The following is a 17,133-nucleotide window of genomic DNA, read 5'->3' as shown; positions in this document are numbered from 1 at the left end:
CTTCTTTTCTTTTTCTTTTTTTTCTACACCTACTCATATTTTACACCTGGTACCTTCAAAGAAATTGCTTGATAGGCAGAAAAACGTATCTCTGCAAAATTTTATTTTCAGAAATTATGAGGGAACCAAGTCAATGTGTGGGGCACTGAAGCGCCGTTACACGTCATGTATATACATCTGTTAAATATATATATATATATACACACATATGGGGTGGGGTAAGTATGGATGGGTGTAAGGATAAGGATCTTTTTCCCTTTAAACGACAGATCGAGAAATTAATTTTTTGTAACTAAACACTTTCAAACTTCGGACACTGGTAGAATGTGTCATATAAAACATCTTTTACTCTTAGTGTTGTTGAGAAAAGTTTATATTTTGAAAGTTATTTCGTGTTAAAGTTGTTGTATTTCGGTAATGTCAACCAATTGTGGAGGCACATGGCCTAGTGGTTAGAGCAGCGGACTCGCGGTCGAGGGATCGCGTGTTCGAATCTCAGACCAGGCGATGTGTGTGTTTATGAGCGAAAACACCTAAGCTCCACGCGGCTCGGCGAAAGGTAATGGTGAACTTCTGCTGACTCTTTCGCCGCAACTTTCTCTCACTCTTTCCTCCTGCATCTTGCAGCTCACCTGCGACGGACCGGCGTCCCGTCCAGGTGGGGAATCTATACGCCAATGAAACCAGGCATGGCTCGAGAAGGAACAAACAACAAAATTTCAACCAATCAATGGCGTGTATTCATCCATATGCATCACATGACCAAACCAGTGCAGTCTTCTCTCCTGCACACAACACCTGATGCCCCTTATACCCAGTTTTCCTCTTAACTCATTTACATGCTGTTGTGCATGTGCACTGATATTACCCATTCAGTGGAGCATGGCTAGCTTCATTTCTTTCAAGTCTTCTCAAAACCTCTGTAGTCAAAGTCCTTATTATAACATAGTTGTATGTACACATGCATCAAACAAATTGCCTTTCTCTCTGAGGGGGAGGTCCTTAGTTACCAACAAAGAAGCTCTCTGAACTTTGCCTAGCTAGTTCTTATCCTAGCAACCACACTTCCAGAACTTTCTCCACCATTACTAACTTGCTCTCCTAGGTAACAAAAGCTATCTACTACTTCTAATGTTCCCCTGCTGAACATTCTTACTGCTTATTTTGTCTGGACATTTGCTACATACAAAGACTCTGTTCTCCATCAACCTTCCTGTTATACCACTACACTTCTTATCTGTTCAAAGCCTGGGATCTTTTCGGTTTGAACAGCAGTTTTTTCTAGCGGTGTCATATGAAATTGTCGCCCATAATTATGACCCTAGTATCGATCTATTGCATTTCAATCTGTTTTAGGGTTAGGGGTGGGGGGAAGGGTATCTGTTTTTCTTCACAAATGTAAATAAACCCAATCTGTTTCTTAAACGAGGGACATATTCATACGGCACAGAATGTTTTTTACCTCAATGGACGTCAGTGATTGGTTGAAATTGCAGAAATTGAAGAAAAAACAACAACAAATATCTTACAAACCATAGAATTTTCTCAATAAAGCCAAGAGAAAAATATGTTTTATAAACACATTCTACCAGTATATGAAGTTTAAAATTTTTTAGTTACTTAGAAATTATGTTAAAAACTGCTGTTCAAACCGAAAAGATCCAAAGTCTGCACTGGCTGCAACGTATTGAGTTTCTACCAACATCCTTCTTACATATTGAGCAGGGATTTGTGACTCATCTGTTTTCCTAGTTACTAGGACTTTGATTTTTGCTAAATTAACCCTAAGGTCCTTAGATTCCAGACCTTATTTCCACATTTGAAACTTCTTTAGATGTGAAATATATTCATATACATTGTGTGTGTTTGTGTGCATAAATCTGTATTTGTCGCTGTACGAATCTGTTGATATGGAATCATAAATCAACTCAAAGTAAATAAATTTCTACAGTATGAAGCCAAACTGAAATGGATGAAGACGATATTGAAGGATGGATTTAACATACTTTGCACATAAGAATCAGAAGCGATTAATGTGGAGGTGTTGGCCAGTCAATGGATGTCTGCACCCTGGAATGTGAATTTATGTATATATGTATAGGTGTGTGTGTGTGTTTTTATATATATATTCTTTTACTTGTTTCAGTCATTTGACTTCACCCATGCAGGAGCACTGCTTTAGTCGAACAAATCGACCCCAGGACTTATTCTTTGTAAGCCTATTACTTATTCTGTCAGTCTCTTTTGCCGAATCGCTAAGTTACAGGGACGTAAACACACTAGCATCGGTTGTCAAGCAATGTTGGTGGCACAAACAGACACACAAACACTTACATACATACATATATTTATGACGGGCTTCTTTCAGTTTCCGTCTACCAAATCCACTTACAAGGCTTTGGTCAGCCTGAGGCTTTAGTAGAAGACACTTGCCCAAAGTGCCATGCAGTGGGAACTTTTCAAAACCTATTATAAACCTCCATGTTTAGTACACACTTTTTCTCACCAAAATTGTGATCAAAACAGAGATACATACAATGAATGGAATTAAACGGCAAAATGTTAACCTTTATTAAAGAGAATATAATAATAACAATGTAATAGAGTTAAATTTTCTTTCTTCAGAATTTTGACTACACCTCAGTATATTTCATATCATCATATTAATATCCATTTTACATGGGTCAGGAGAAAGTCATTGAGGCCAATTTTCTATGATCAAATGCCTTCACTTGTTTCCAAGAAAGATAATATTTCTCTATGGCCAGACATGTTTTTACAGAAGATTAGAAATTAACAATACTGCTTACATGATAGTGATGCATGTTGTGAACCGTTGCAAAGTGTCAATACAAGAGCACACAAAATAATCTGTATGTCAAATTGAACAGATCCAAAATGGATAAAAAGCAAAGTCGACCTCAGTGGAGTTTGAACTCAAAGTGTAAACACAGACGAAATACCATTAAGCATTTCGCCCGGTGCACTAATGTCTCTGCCAGCTTGCTGCCTTAGAACGTAAACATTCATTTTAGTAATATATTCTTTATTCTTATTGCTAAGCGTTACTTCCTTACAAGGTACTGCAACAGCCTCAGTTTCAGAGGACCTCAGCATTTTAATGTCCTGCCAAAACAATCGAGAGACCTGTAAGACATTGATATAGAGGTCTTCAAAACAAAACTCAACACTTTCCTATCCACGATACCAGACGAACCGATGGCTCGAAATTAGATACAGTTGATGTCAAATTCTCTTATACACCAGATGTACCATTGAAAGTCTTAATTGGACTACATCAGGTGGTGGAGAAGAGCCATGCAAGGAACGTGTAAAGAGCACAGCATAAGGAGGGAAAGTCATGGTGGTGCTCCAGCACAACCACAGCCACTTGGCTGAAACAAATAAATAAAAAAATAAATGTATGTATATATGTACGTATATATATATATATATATATATATGTATGGATGTACCTATATATGTATGTATATAAAGTTAATCCAAACAAGAAAGCACAAAAAATAACAACGCGAGGACGTGGAACAAATATAGTATTATTGGACGCTCAGGAAAGGTTTAAGGTTTCGAGCAGAGCTCTTCGGCGGAAACATAGAAGGAAAGATCCAGAGAAGGGAAGACAGAGGAAAAAAATCACCAACGGTACACACGCGGTCACACACATATATATGCGTGTGTGTGTGTACATATATATGTATATATAAGGGGTGAGGTGGTCAAGCATGACCTTCGAACATTGGATCTCACAGAGGCTATGACGAAAGACTGAGACCTCTGGAAATATGCTGTGACTGCGAAGACCCGACAAATGAAGTGAGTTCATGGCTTGCAGAACAGCCTGCTGTGCTAACCTTGGATCGTAGGGCAACCTGCTGTGCTTGAGGAGACCTATTGAGTCAAGTTCGTCAACATCAAAATAAAAATCAAATGGGTATTTTAGTTGTGATACCCATGCTGGTAGCATGTTGGGCCTCACAGAGGAAATGACTAAAGACCGAGACATCTGAGATATGCTGTGACTGCGAAGACTTGACAAATGAAGTGAGTTCATTATAGGGTGACCCGCTGTGGTTGAGGAGACCTATTGAGTCAAGTATGTCAACATCAAAATAAAAATCAAATGGATATTGTAGTTTATGATACCCGTACCGGTGGCACGTAAAAAGCACCATCCAAACATGGCTAATGCCAGCACCGTCTGATTGGTGTCTGTGTCGGTGACATGTAAAAAGCACCAACCAATCATGGCTGTTTGCCAGCCTCCTCTGGCTCCTATGCCGGTGGCACATAAAAAGCACCCACTACACTCACGAAGTGGTTGGCGCTAGGAAGGGCATCCAGCTGTAGAAACACTGCCAGATCAGACTGGAGCCTGGTGCAGCCTCCTGGCTTCCCAGACCCTGGTCAAACCGTTCAACCCATGCTAGCATGGAAAACATTACCATTATATCAAGAAAGGGTAATTTTGTGTTGCTCATCTAATTTATGACTTTCAGAGTTAGATGTAGATTGTTCAAAATGACATGGAGTTCTTTCAAAGTATCTACAATTTTGTCCAAATTAGGAAACAATCATCAAGATGTTCTTTCCATGTGCCCTCTATATATTTCCTTTAATATTTTTTTTAATCTTTCATACAGTTTTGTCTCTAGTATCCAATTAGTTTACATAAACTGGAGCAAAATTTGTTCCCATCACTGTACCTCTATCTTTGTAGTTGTTTCCATTAAAAGTCTATGGTGAATATACTTGGGATTGCTTGTTTACGTTTACAATTATTTCTAAACTATGTGAAATATTTGTTTAAAGGCTTACTGCATGAAAAATAACCAATAACATTCAGTTTCCATGTTTTAGGTAGATGTGATATGAAATCCCAAATGAAATTCAATATATGGGTAAAGAATGGTTTCAAAAAGATGTCAACAAAGTTACTTAGGTGATGGGAAGGACATACCAGACCAGCTGTGATAGGTCTCAAAGCACCATCCGATCGTGGCCGTTTGCCAGCCTCGTCTGGCACATAAAAAGCACCCACTACACTCACAGAGTGGTTGGCATTGGGAAGGGCATCCAGCTGTAGAAACACTGCCAGATCTGACTGGGCCTGGTGCAGCCTTCTGGCTTCCCAGACCCCAGTTGAACCATCCAACCCATGCTAGCATGGAAAGCAGACGTTAAACAATGATGATGATGATGATAGTAGTAATTTTATGTATTCATCACCATATTCCTTAACAGATATTACAGAAAAAAATGATGATGAAATACGCATTCTTGCCCTCATATTATTACAGCAGCAGTTAAGCAAGTGATGGAGGGATCAGTGAAAGATGAGAGGATTCGAGGGAAGGCTTGACAAGCTAATTGAGCTCGGGTCCCAGTTGTGTATGTATACATTATGATTCCAGAACAGCAGATTCACCAAAATGCACTACTTAACATCAGCCACCTTGATCCTTTCTTATCTCCTCCATGAAGTTCAAAGTTTCGTGCTAGGTTTTCACTAATTTGTTCCATATCTTTCTAGGTCTCATTTCACAAGCTCTTTTCACATACAAATGCATATATATATATATATATATATATATATATATATATATATTATATATATATATATAAATATATATATATATATAAATATATATACATATATATATATATATATATATATATATATATATATATATATTCAGGTGATGTGATTTTGGTAGATAAGCTAAATATTTGCTTATCTAACTAAACCATGGTTTATAGATTTATTTATTTCCTTTTAGATTTAAGAAATCATGGAAATACCTGAGAAGATTGCTGATAAGCTGGTGAGAGAAGTCGACGCTAGACAGTTGCTGAGCGAACTAAAAGGTTTAAATCCTATGACTAGTGTAAGTCTCCCTCTTTCTTTCTTTCTCTCTCTCTCTCTCTCATTCTCTCTCTCCTAACTGTGTTATTAACTGTATCTCTGCCATTGATATTTGTTATTATTTGTATTTATTCCTTGCTCTCTTCTGAAATAACAGACCTAAAATACTTCAGTGACTTACTGACTGTTTTCCAGTGCTTTATACATGGCACCATCAATGCTTTGTATGTGGCTCCAGGACAGTGTTTGTTTTTAATTCAACGCTATACTTGTTGCCAACCCTCACCTTACGGACAGCATTCCTGTACATGGCTTGTACAGGTCTCACCAACCACTTATCTATCCCTAGTTTCTGCATTGATCACCAGATAAGGGAGTCAATGAAAGAGGTTTATTTTTGGCTAAGTACTTCTTCTGCAGCAGCTTTACCAGAAATATAGCATCAGTGGTGATTCTCCCTGGCACAAAACCAAACTGCATCTCATCTAGACTAACTCTCTCCCTAATTACTTGGTCATCACCTTTACCTTTGTAGCAGTTGACTATGGTACTGCTACACCAGTCATTGTGTACGAATCCCTTGCATACAGCCTGATTAACTATACAGGTAACTAAACCCTAATCCACACTGCCAGATATTTTAAGCATCTCAGAGGTGATTTCTGATGGACCAGCGGCTTTGCTGGTCTTCATATCCTTCATGGCTTTATCTACCATGCTACTGTCTATTCGGATTGCTGGTCCCTCAGTTGGATCCACAATAAGCAGACTCTTTGTCTTGTGAGTTCTCTACATTTAGTAGCCTTTTGTAGTGGCACTGCCAAGCCTCTTCTTTTGCAGAGCCATTACCTGCAAGTAAGCCATCATCCATGTAAACACACTTCTCTCCAACAACATCACAATTTTTCCTGGCACACTGACTCGCAAACTAAAACACTTCAAGCTGCTGGTCCTCGTGCTGTAGAACATTGGCAAACTTCTTCCTTTCTGTTTGACTATTTGCTAATGCCACCCTTCCAGTCCTTTTTCTTTGTTCTAATGGTCCTGTCAGCTACACTGTTCTACCACCACGTCACCCCAAGCCTGATCAGGACTTTACACCAACCACAGATTTGGTCTGTAGTTCTCAACAAGTTGTTGCATAGGAACTTCCAGTTATCCTCTATTTTACCACTCTGTAACTCCTTCTCCTTCTCATTAAATGCTTCAGTTAGGACTTCTCTAAATCTGACTATTCGAAAGATCCTTAAACTTCCATATCCTTCTTTTCCAAACTGGCTTGATTCATGGAATCCTTTGTGCTAGTAGCTTGAAGTCACTAACGCCTGTGTGTGAACAGCCATGCCACATGGGAGTGAAACATGGGCTGTGACAGCTGAGGACATGTGTAGGCTTGAAAGAAATGAAGCCAGTATGCTCCACTGGATGGATAATGTCAGTGTGCATGTTTGAGTGTAAGCATCTTGAGAAAAAAGCTGGGCATAAGAGGCATCAGATGTGGTGTGCAAGGGAGATGACTGCGTTGGTATGGTCATGTGATGCATATGGACAAGGACAGCTGTGTAAAGAAGTCTCACTCTCTAACTGTGGTAGAAGTAGACCCAGGAAGACATAAGACAAGGTGGTGAAGCATGATCTTTGAATGTTGAACCTCTTGGAAGCAAAGACAAGTGACCGAGCCCTTTGGCAATATGCTGTGCTTGAGAAGACCTGTCATGGCTGGTGCCAATGTCATGTGACTGGCAACCATGCCGGTGGCACATGAAAAGCACTTTTCAAACATTAGGCTTTGTGGAGGAGATAAGTGATGGAGACTTTTAACGATGTGCCATACTTGAGAAGACACATCAAGCGATAGATCATTAGCTACTACACACATTTTTCTTCTCTCCTTTTTTTCTCTCCTTGTTTTTTCTGTGTCCCTTTCTGTAGAAGAGCATAGGCTCGAAATGTAAAAGGCTTTTTCTATTCCTGAGTGTTATACTAATACATCTGTTTGTTTTGTACACCACCTGTCTTCGTCTTTTGTTTTTTTCATAAACTTTCCCTATAAGAGAAATCATAGTTGGTACCTGTGCCAGTAGCATGTAAAAGGCACCCATTACACTCTTGGAATGGTTGGTGTTAGGAAGGGCATCCAGCCACAGAAAGCAAACCAAATCAGATTGGAACCTGGTGCAGCTCTCTGGCTTACCAGTTTCAACCAAACTGTCTAACCCATGCCAGCATGGAAAGTAGATGCTAAATGATGATGATGATGATTGCCAGTGCTTTTTTTGTGTGGCACCAGCAAGATAAGCAAATACCTTGCAAGGCAAGAACCCCCTGAACTGGGAGGGATGGAGTATTATTGAGCATGTGAGTTTGTGCCTGTTGAAAGCTGTTGAGGGAACAGATGTAAGGTGACTTGCTGTAGAGTCCACATATGGATGGTGTTTGGAATACTAACATGAATTTATGATGGAAGGTTTTTTTAACTTAGAGATCTCTTTAAAACAATGAAGTTTGTGTCAGAGAACCAGGAATGGTCTCAGACTGGTTGATACCAAAAAAAAAAAAATGGTTTAGTGAGACATTGCCATTTGTTTAGTCGTAGAAACTCATTTGTTTGAGGCAGAAATAGTCAAAGTTGCATTTGTTAGAAATGAAACATTTGAAATGTTTGTGACATTGTTCTGAAGAATTTGGCTTTTCTGAATTCCCCTTTTGTGTTTCCTATGGAAGGAAAAAGTCCTGCAGATGTTGTTAATTTGTGTTTTTTGTTTGTTGTTGTTGTTTACGCTTGGTATAAAAGTTAGCCATTTGTTTTTTTGTTTTTCTTTTAATTACTTCCTTGTTTTGTTTCTTCCTGTTGATTATCAATTCTATTTTGTGTGCTGGTGGTAGACTGTGTGTCATGCTAACTATTCTCCCAGCTTTCTGCCTTCTTAATAATAATGACAACAACTACGACACCAACATTTCTTGCCTATTTTATATCATCAGTCTTTCTTTTTCACAGGAAGGAATAGAATGCACAATTGAAAGACACGGCCGTAAATTGGGCATGAAGGAACTTATAAGAGAACTTCCTAGATTTGACAATTGGGATTGTAATTTGGTGAAAGCATTGAGATCTAATGCCATAAATAAGAAAGCTATTGCTAATGAATTCAGCCAATGGATTTGTAAGTATAACGTTAGAGAGGTAGAGTGAGAAGTAGATTTAGAAAAACAGAGGAAAAGTGTATTGTATGGCTGTGTGCTTAAGAAGTTTCTTTTGCAACTCCACAATTTCAGGTTCGATCCAACTGCACTGCACTTTGGACCCATGTTCATATGTATCACATAATCCATGTTTTGTGTTATGTATTGTGTTATATATTGTCAAAAGTATGGGAAGAATATTTGCTTTCCAACCATATTGTTCCAGGTTGTTACACTGTGAGGCAAGTGTCTTCTACTATAGGCCTGGGCAGCTCAAAGAATTATGAGTGGATTTGGTAAATAGAGACTGAAAGAAGCCTGTCATATATATATATTCTTTTATTTGTTTGTCATTTGACTGCGGCCATGCTGGAGTACCACCTTCAAGGGTGGGGGTTTAGTCGAAAAAATTGAGCCCAGGATTTATTCTTTGTAAGCCTAGTACTTGTTGTATTGGTCTTTTTTGCTGAACTGCTAAGTTACAGGGACAGAAACAAACCAACATCGGCTGTCAAATGATGATGGTGGGGGACAAACACAGACACAAACACACACATACATACATGCATGCATACATACATGCATACATACATACATACATACATACATATATATATATGCACAACAGGCTTCTTTCAATTTCCATCTACCAAATCCATTCACAAGACTTTGGTTGGCCCGAGGCTAAAGTAGAAGACACTTGCCAAAGGTACAACATAGTGAGACTGAACCCAAAACCATATATATATATATAAATCCTTAAAAATGTTTCAGCCTGAAGGCTGCGGCCATGCTGGGGCACCGCCGTTGAATGAGCTACACTAGTATGTGAAACCACTTCTGATATGTGGCACTTGATCAACAAGGGAATTCGATGCTGCTGCCCGCATCTGTGTTTCCTGCCGAGAGGTAGGTTCATCTGGGACCCCCGACAAGAAGAGATACAGTTTAGTTTTAAAGAAACCCACATCCACACCATGCAGGTTTCTCAGGCATTTAGGGAGGATGTTGAAGAGCTGTGGTCCTCTGAAACCCAAGCTGTTGCAGTATCTGGTCCTGTATTTTGATGGTGATGTTGGAATCTTTGTTACCATGCAGTGGCACCCCGTTCTGCGATTGGGGTAACTTTGAATGCCAAAGTTTGGGACAAGACCCTCCAGGATTTTCCAGATGTATATCACTGCATATCTCTTCCGACTTCACTCCAGGGAGAAGAGTTTTAATACTTTCAGTCTTTCCCAGTAGCTGATATGTTGCATTGAGACAATCTTCTTAGTGTAGCTTCGTTGAATTGCTTCAAGTTCTGCTGTTAGCTTTATATTGTGTGGTGACCATAGTTGGGAGCAGTAGTCCAAGCAGCTGAGGATGAATGCTTTCCAAAGGACCATCAGTGTCTCCTTCTCTCTTGTTCTGAAAGTTCAGAGAATCCATCCAGCTAGCCATCTGCATTTTATCACCAAATTAGTAATATGCACTTGGAAAGATATATATGTATAAATAAATATAGGGATGGTATTATTAAAATACTATCACGAGTGGCAAGTGAATTATCAACCGTACAGGCAAATTGACAAAATATATACATACAATATTAGGTATGTATATATATACACAAGAGCACTACATGAGCACCTACATCGCTAGAAGATAGAAGTGAAAAATACTTCTGTACCACTGAATAGTCACAAATGCATTACAGACATGTCAGGAAAAAATATCAGTGAACAATATATGTGTGTGTATATATATATATATATATATATATATATATACACATGTGTGTGTGCGTGTATATATATATATATGCGCATATATATACGCATATATATATGCATATATATATATATATAATATATATATATATATATATATATATATATATATATATATATATATATATGCATATATATATATACACATATTCTCTTTACTCTTTTACTTGTTTCAGTCATGTGACTGTGGCCATGCTGGAGCACCGCCTTTAGTTGAGCAAATCGACCCCAGGACTTATTCTTTGTAAGCCTAGTACTTATTCAATCGGTCTCTTTTGCCAAACCGCTAAGTTACGGGGACGTAATCACACCAGCATCGGTTGTCAAGCGATGTTGTGGGGACAAACACAGACACACAAACATATACACACACATACATATACATATATATATATATATATACACATATACGATGGGCTTCTTTCAGTTTCCGTCTACCAAATCCGAGGCTATAGTAGAAGACACTTGCCCAAGGTGCCACATAGTGGGACTGAACCCGGAACCATGTGGTTCGTAAGCAAGCTACTTACCACACAGCCATTCCTACGCCTTATATGCATATATATATATATAAGGCAAATAAGAAAATGGAGAGGATAAACAATTGACAAACATCAGCCTGTAAACATGCAATTATGTCTATTTATTTAATTGATCACAATCATAAGTGTAGGTGATCCAAATAAATGAATGAGTAAATAAAAATAAACAAATAAGAATAAATGAGGAGAGTGGGAGGCAGAGAGGGAGATGAGAAGGGGAATGGGTTGAGTGGTGAAAATGGGTGTGTGTGTGTGTGTATTCTGACTAAATTCCTTTCTCTTCTACCATTGCAGGTAAAAGAAAGGATTTGACTGTCATCTCATTCATTTTGAACGCTTCTTATGTCTAGACAAGTTAAATGCTGCTGGTCGCCATCCAAACTGGAAGGATTTGGCTCTTAAATTGGGTAAGATTGGTTCTGTTTTTCTTCACATTCTATGATAATGGTGTTTGCTTATTGTTGAGATTAACCTCAGCTAATCAGTCTTATGAATGCATTCTAGCTTTGAACAGCTTGTCTTTATTCTCATATACTGTATCATCATCATCATCTTCATCATCATCATCATCATTTAATGTCTGTTTTCCATGCTGTCATGGGTTGGACAGCTTGACAGGAGCTGGCATGGCCAGGAGCCACACCAGGTTCTGTAGTCTGTTTGGATTTTCTTTCAACAGCTGGATGCCCTTCCTAATGCCAACTACTTTACAGGGGGTACAAAGGGTGCTTTTTTTTATGTGGCACCATCACTAGTGCTTTTTACATGATACTTTGGCTTTCAGGTATATTATCTAGTGTGTGGTATGGCGTATCTCCGACTACAGTATCATCCTTACTGGCTGTATAAGATTGCTGGAATCATTAAACATCAAAGAAACTGTTTTGTGGTCTTTACTATCATCTTCATCACCATTATCTTCATCATCATCCATTCGATTTTTTTCCCTGTTTGTGTGGTCTCCAACTTTGAGCAATACCTTACCATATTTCATCATTTTTTTTGAGAAATTCTATTTTCTGAAATCAGTGTTCATCACTTCTCTCTGTCTCCGCTTCTTTGTCATCCTTTACACACATCATTGCAGCAGCACAATGGTCTCTCTTCTACACAACTCATGATTCCTCTTATGCACAGTTTTTCTTTCAACTCATTTCGCATCCTCCATAGCATTCCCACCTCACTTAAATAATAATAATAATAATAATAAAAATATTAATAATAATAATAATAATAATGGAATTATTGTATACAGTGCTCAGGTGCACCACAACTTGTCAAAAGTGAGTATAAAGTATATGCAGTAGTGTACAAATGTCTGGAGAGCGAACAGTGTATGAGTCAGATAGATGCTTGCGTGTGTATGGAGGGGGAGAAAATCAGGTATAGTGTTGGCGAATCTCAGGAAGCATGGAAGTTTTGAAGGATGCAGTACTCCAACAACTAACAACTGATGCTGGCAGTCTGTTCCATGCTTCAGCAACTCATAGCGTGAAAAAATGTTTCCGAAAGTCATGGGAGCTGTGCTGTTTTCTGACTTTGTAAACATGTTCACTTCTTTCTGCACTTCAAATATCCTTCACAACAATTTCTTTTCTTCATCATCATCATGAACAGAATCAGCATCACCATCATTATCTCGTTACCATCAGTCCTCATTTCCATCTCCATCATCATCTGTTACAGGTTAAACAGGTCTTGATCAATTATTATGTGAGAGGACCCTGATGGTCTGACACAGTTGCTTCTTCCACTGAGTTTCTTGGTTTTCTCATCTCTCTCTATATAAACGGCTGTTTGTCTGTGTGTGTTTCTGTGTGTCTGTTTGGTTGTACCCTCACCCTGACCACGGCTTTCAACCGATTCTGATGAAACTTGACACACACATAGCCCAATGTCATAATTCAAAACTAACGCAGCGAAAATTTTGAAAAGTTCCCCCAGTTCTGAAAAAAATCGATAAATTCGACATGGGGTCGAGAATCAGAAACACAAACCACAGATTGTCTAGGGGACGCAACTCGACCTTTTTTAACTCTCAAAAAAAAATTTACCATCATTTTTTTGCTATTTTTTGGCTATAACTCTCTAAAAATGCTTTATAGTTATTTCCCTTACAAACCTGAGCAATGCCGGGCGATACTGCTAGTGCTGCTCTATATGTGCAGCATCCCCATCTAGGATACAGAGACCACATCCGCTTTCTTTAGGTTTGTTGACTTGTGAGTTACAGGGAGACCTCACTAGTGCCGGTGCCACATAAAAAGCACCTGGTCCACTCTGCAAAGCAATTGGTGATAGGAAGGGCATCCAGCTGTAGAATCCATACCAAAACAAACACTGCAGTATGATTTGTTGGTTCTTTGTCAAACCATTCAACATATGATGATGATGATGATGATGATGGCAGTGGTGGTGGCTTGTAAAAGATAGCACCATAGCACAAATTTCCAACATTGCAATCCCTGTATTTCCATAAATTTGGTCAGAGAGCACATGTTTTTACATCTTTCACCAATATAATAGTAATATCTACATTTCTCTCTCTCTCTCTCTCTCTCTCTCTCTCTCTCTCTATATATATATATATATATATATATATATATATTAATAATAAAAGGGTAAAATTTATTAATCAAATTAATTCATTAATCAATCAATTAATTAATAATTTCACCAAGTAGATCAGAATGTTAAAATAACCTTTATAGGTAAAATTATACAAATATTCTATAATTATAAACATAATTATAATTAAGGTTCAGGTAATTGCTTCACCACATACCGAATTTAGAAATAGGAGTTAAAATTCCTTTTCTGCTACAATAAGAATCTCCATGACAGTAACATACTTTTTTACGAAGGCAAAGAGAAAAACAACGGCCACGCTCGAATGGTGTTTTTTTTTACGTGCCACCGGCACGGGGGGCAGCTTGTTGCTCTGGCAACGATCACACTCGTAAGGTACCCTTAGCACTCCACTAGCATGGATGCTAGTCATCGAATTTGATTTCATTTTCTATTTCACTTGTCTCAACAGGTCTTTGCAAGCAGAGTTTAGTGTCCAATGAAGGAAAGGTATGAATAAGTGGGCTGGTTACACCCATGGCATAGGCCACAAGGTTAAGGTCTCACTTGAGCTTGCCGAGTCTTCTCAATTTTTAATTCTAAAGTTCATAGTTTGTACAAGCATTATGTACGTAACTTAACATGAAGTTTTTTAGTATATATTACTTAATTAGAATAAGATTTAACTTAGATGTTTATTAAATAAATTAATTAATTAATTAATAATTTAATTTAATGTATATAGATTAAATTATAGTATTTTAGTTTTCACTTAATGTATATTTTGTATTATATATATATATATATATATATATATATATATATATATATATATATATATTTGTTTTAAATATTTTAATTAATTGTATTTTAATTTTCTAGTAATGATATATTATAGTTTGTTATTCCTTTCTTATATAAGTTGAAATTTTTTTTTCATAAATATAATAAATATTTATACATTACTTAATCATTGGTATATGTTTTTATCTTGTATTTAATTTTTTCTATATGATATAATTTAATTATTTCATTGTTGAATTGATAAAAAGGTGTTTTTTTTCTAATTGATGTATATATATATATATATATATGTATACATAACACACATACTGATTTGATTTGTCTTTTCCTATGTTTCCACTATGGTAATTTTTTCCTCTCTTAAATAAATTTCCTCTCTTGCTGACAACTTAATCACAAAACCTTTGAACCAGCTGAAAATGATTGATACCAATTTATCAAACCAGTATAGTGATATTATTTCCCATACAAATATTGTCTTTGTGAATTGACTGAGTGTTATTCTTGCTTTTATATCCCTAGGGCTCTCCACAGAAGACAGAAACAGAATAGAAAATCATCACATGTTGGATGAAAATTTTATGCATTATGTAATGGAAGAATTAGCAGATAAAACCCTTAAAGACTTGTTGTTAGCATTGACAGAGCTCGGACTAATTGAAATGCATGATGAAATCAAAGGAAAGGTTAGATTAAGACAGCGCCCACAACAACAGAATCATCAAGCTCAGTCAAATGAACCACCAACAACAGGTCGGTACCAACAACCAGGTGACCATTATGAAACACCAGGAACTGCTTATTCATGTGATAGTTATTTTCAAGAAAACAGAGAGAAGGAGGAAGAGAAAAAAGGAGTTAGTAATAAATTCAGCTCAAGTTTAACTCATGATAGTCCTCCGATTGAGTGTACATCGCTACCATCTGAATCTAGGCATCCTGATCCGATTAGAGACCAAGAAAATAAACTAAAGGAGTGTAATAATGCAAGAAAGATTGAAAATACCATTGAAGGTCGGTCTAGCCCAGAAGACAATACTAGTGTGGAGGCAACACCATTATACCCACCAAGTTATAATCATGAACAACAGATAGAACCTGACTCTAATGATTATCAGTATGGAGAGAATAACCTCAATATAGATGAAAGAGATTCAGATACTTCAACAGCTGAAGAGATGCCAGATGTGGCATCACTCAATAATGATTGTGTGAATGAGAGAATCATTTCTGATAATGCTCAAGAAAACCAACTAGATATTAAAAAATATGCAATAATTCTTTTGGGGATTACCGGAATATTCTTAGTATACAGATATTCTAGGCATTAACTCTGATTCAAGGAAAGCTTATGGAAACTAAAAGAAGGATTTCTCAAGTTACAACAATGCATACATATATACATACATGCACACACGTATAATATATAAGTATTTACATATAAATCATAACAAAATGTATATATATATATACATGATGATTGGCTCATCTTGTCTGATTATAACCGTCCCACATTCAATCTGACTTACTTTTATCCTTACATGTGCACAGGTATGACTTTCACACGTTGCCAGGTACCGATTGCCATAACACTACAAAATACATCAAGAAATGAAATGATGCTGAGACATCTGTACATCATTTGGTTTCAGTGGCAAAACTTGCACAACACTTTTGCCACTCTCTCAGTTGCCATAGCAGGTTCTAGTGGTAAACATACACGTACACACAGGAGTGGCTGTGTGGTAAGAAGCTTGCTTCCCAGCCACATGGTTCCGGGTTCAGTCCCACCTTGGGCAAGTGTTACCAACTATAACCTCAGCCCAACCAAAGCCTTGTGAATGGATTTGGTAGACGGAAACAGAAAGAAGCCCGTCGTATATATATATATTTATGTATTTGTCTCCCCACCATCACTTGACAACCAATGTTGGTGTATTTAGGTCCCCGTAACTTAGCGGTTCAACAAAGGAGACTGATGGAATAAGTACTAGGCTTACATAGAATATGTCCTGGGGTCAATTTGTTCAACCAAAAGTGGTGCTCCAGCATAGCTACAGTCAAATGACTGAAACAAGTAAAAGAGTATATATATATATATTATATATATATATATATATATATATATATTCCTGAGTGTTATACTAATACATCTGTTTGTTTTGTACACCACCTGTCTTCATCTTTTGTTTTTTTCGTAAACTCTCCCTATATATATATATATATTATATATATATATATATATATAATATATATATATATATATTATATATATATATATTGTACTGCTTTGTAGTGGTAAGATCAGCAAAAACAGTTGTAATCTGGTGAGAGATAGATATTGTTTAATAAACACATTATCTATTTTTATGAGCTA

The 17,133-nt window shown here is 37.2% G+C and overlaps 1 protein-coding gene across 2 annotated transcripts in view; it reads left to right on the top strand.

Moving 5' to 3' along the window:
* The window catches only part of LOC115219089, a 21,384-nt gene extending 4,793 nt beyond the window's left edge, over positions 1–16,591 (top strand). For both annotated transcript variants that reach the window (XM_036508693.1, XM_029789159.2), the window contains exons 2-5: positions 5,799–5,906; positions 8,886–9,054; positions 11,681–11,791; positions 15,279–16,591. In XM_036508693.1, the coding sequence (XP_036364586.1) occupies positions 5,811–5,906; positions 8,886–9,054; positions 11,681–11,791; positions 15,279–16,087 (1,185 nt within the window). In that variant the 5' untranslated portion in view covers positions 5,799–5,810 and the 3' untranslated portion in view covers positions 16,088–16,591. The remainder of the gene's footprint in view (positions 1–5,798; positions 5,907–8,885; positions 9,055–11,680; positions 11,792–15,278) is intronic.
* Positions 16,592–17,133: the final 542 nt, after the last annotated feature.

The sequence above is a fragment of the Octopus sinensis genome, linkage group LG14 (genome assembly GCF_006345805.1).
Source record: "Octopus sinensis linkage group LG14, ASM634580v1, whole genome shotgun sequence".
Classification (NCBI taxonomy): Eukaryota; Metazoa; Mollusca; class Cephalopoda; order Octopoda; family Octopodidae; genus Octopus; species Octopus sinensis.
Note: the sequence above shows the minus strand (reverse complement) of the source record. Positions and strands in the feature narration are given on the sequence as shown.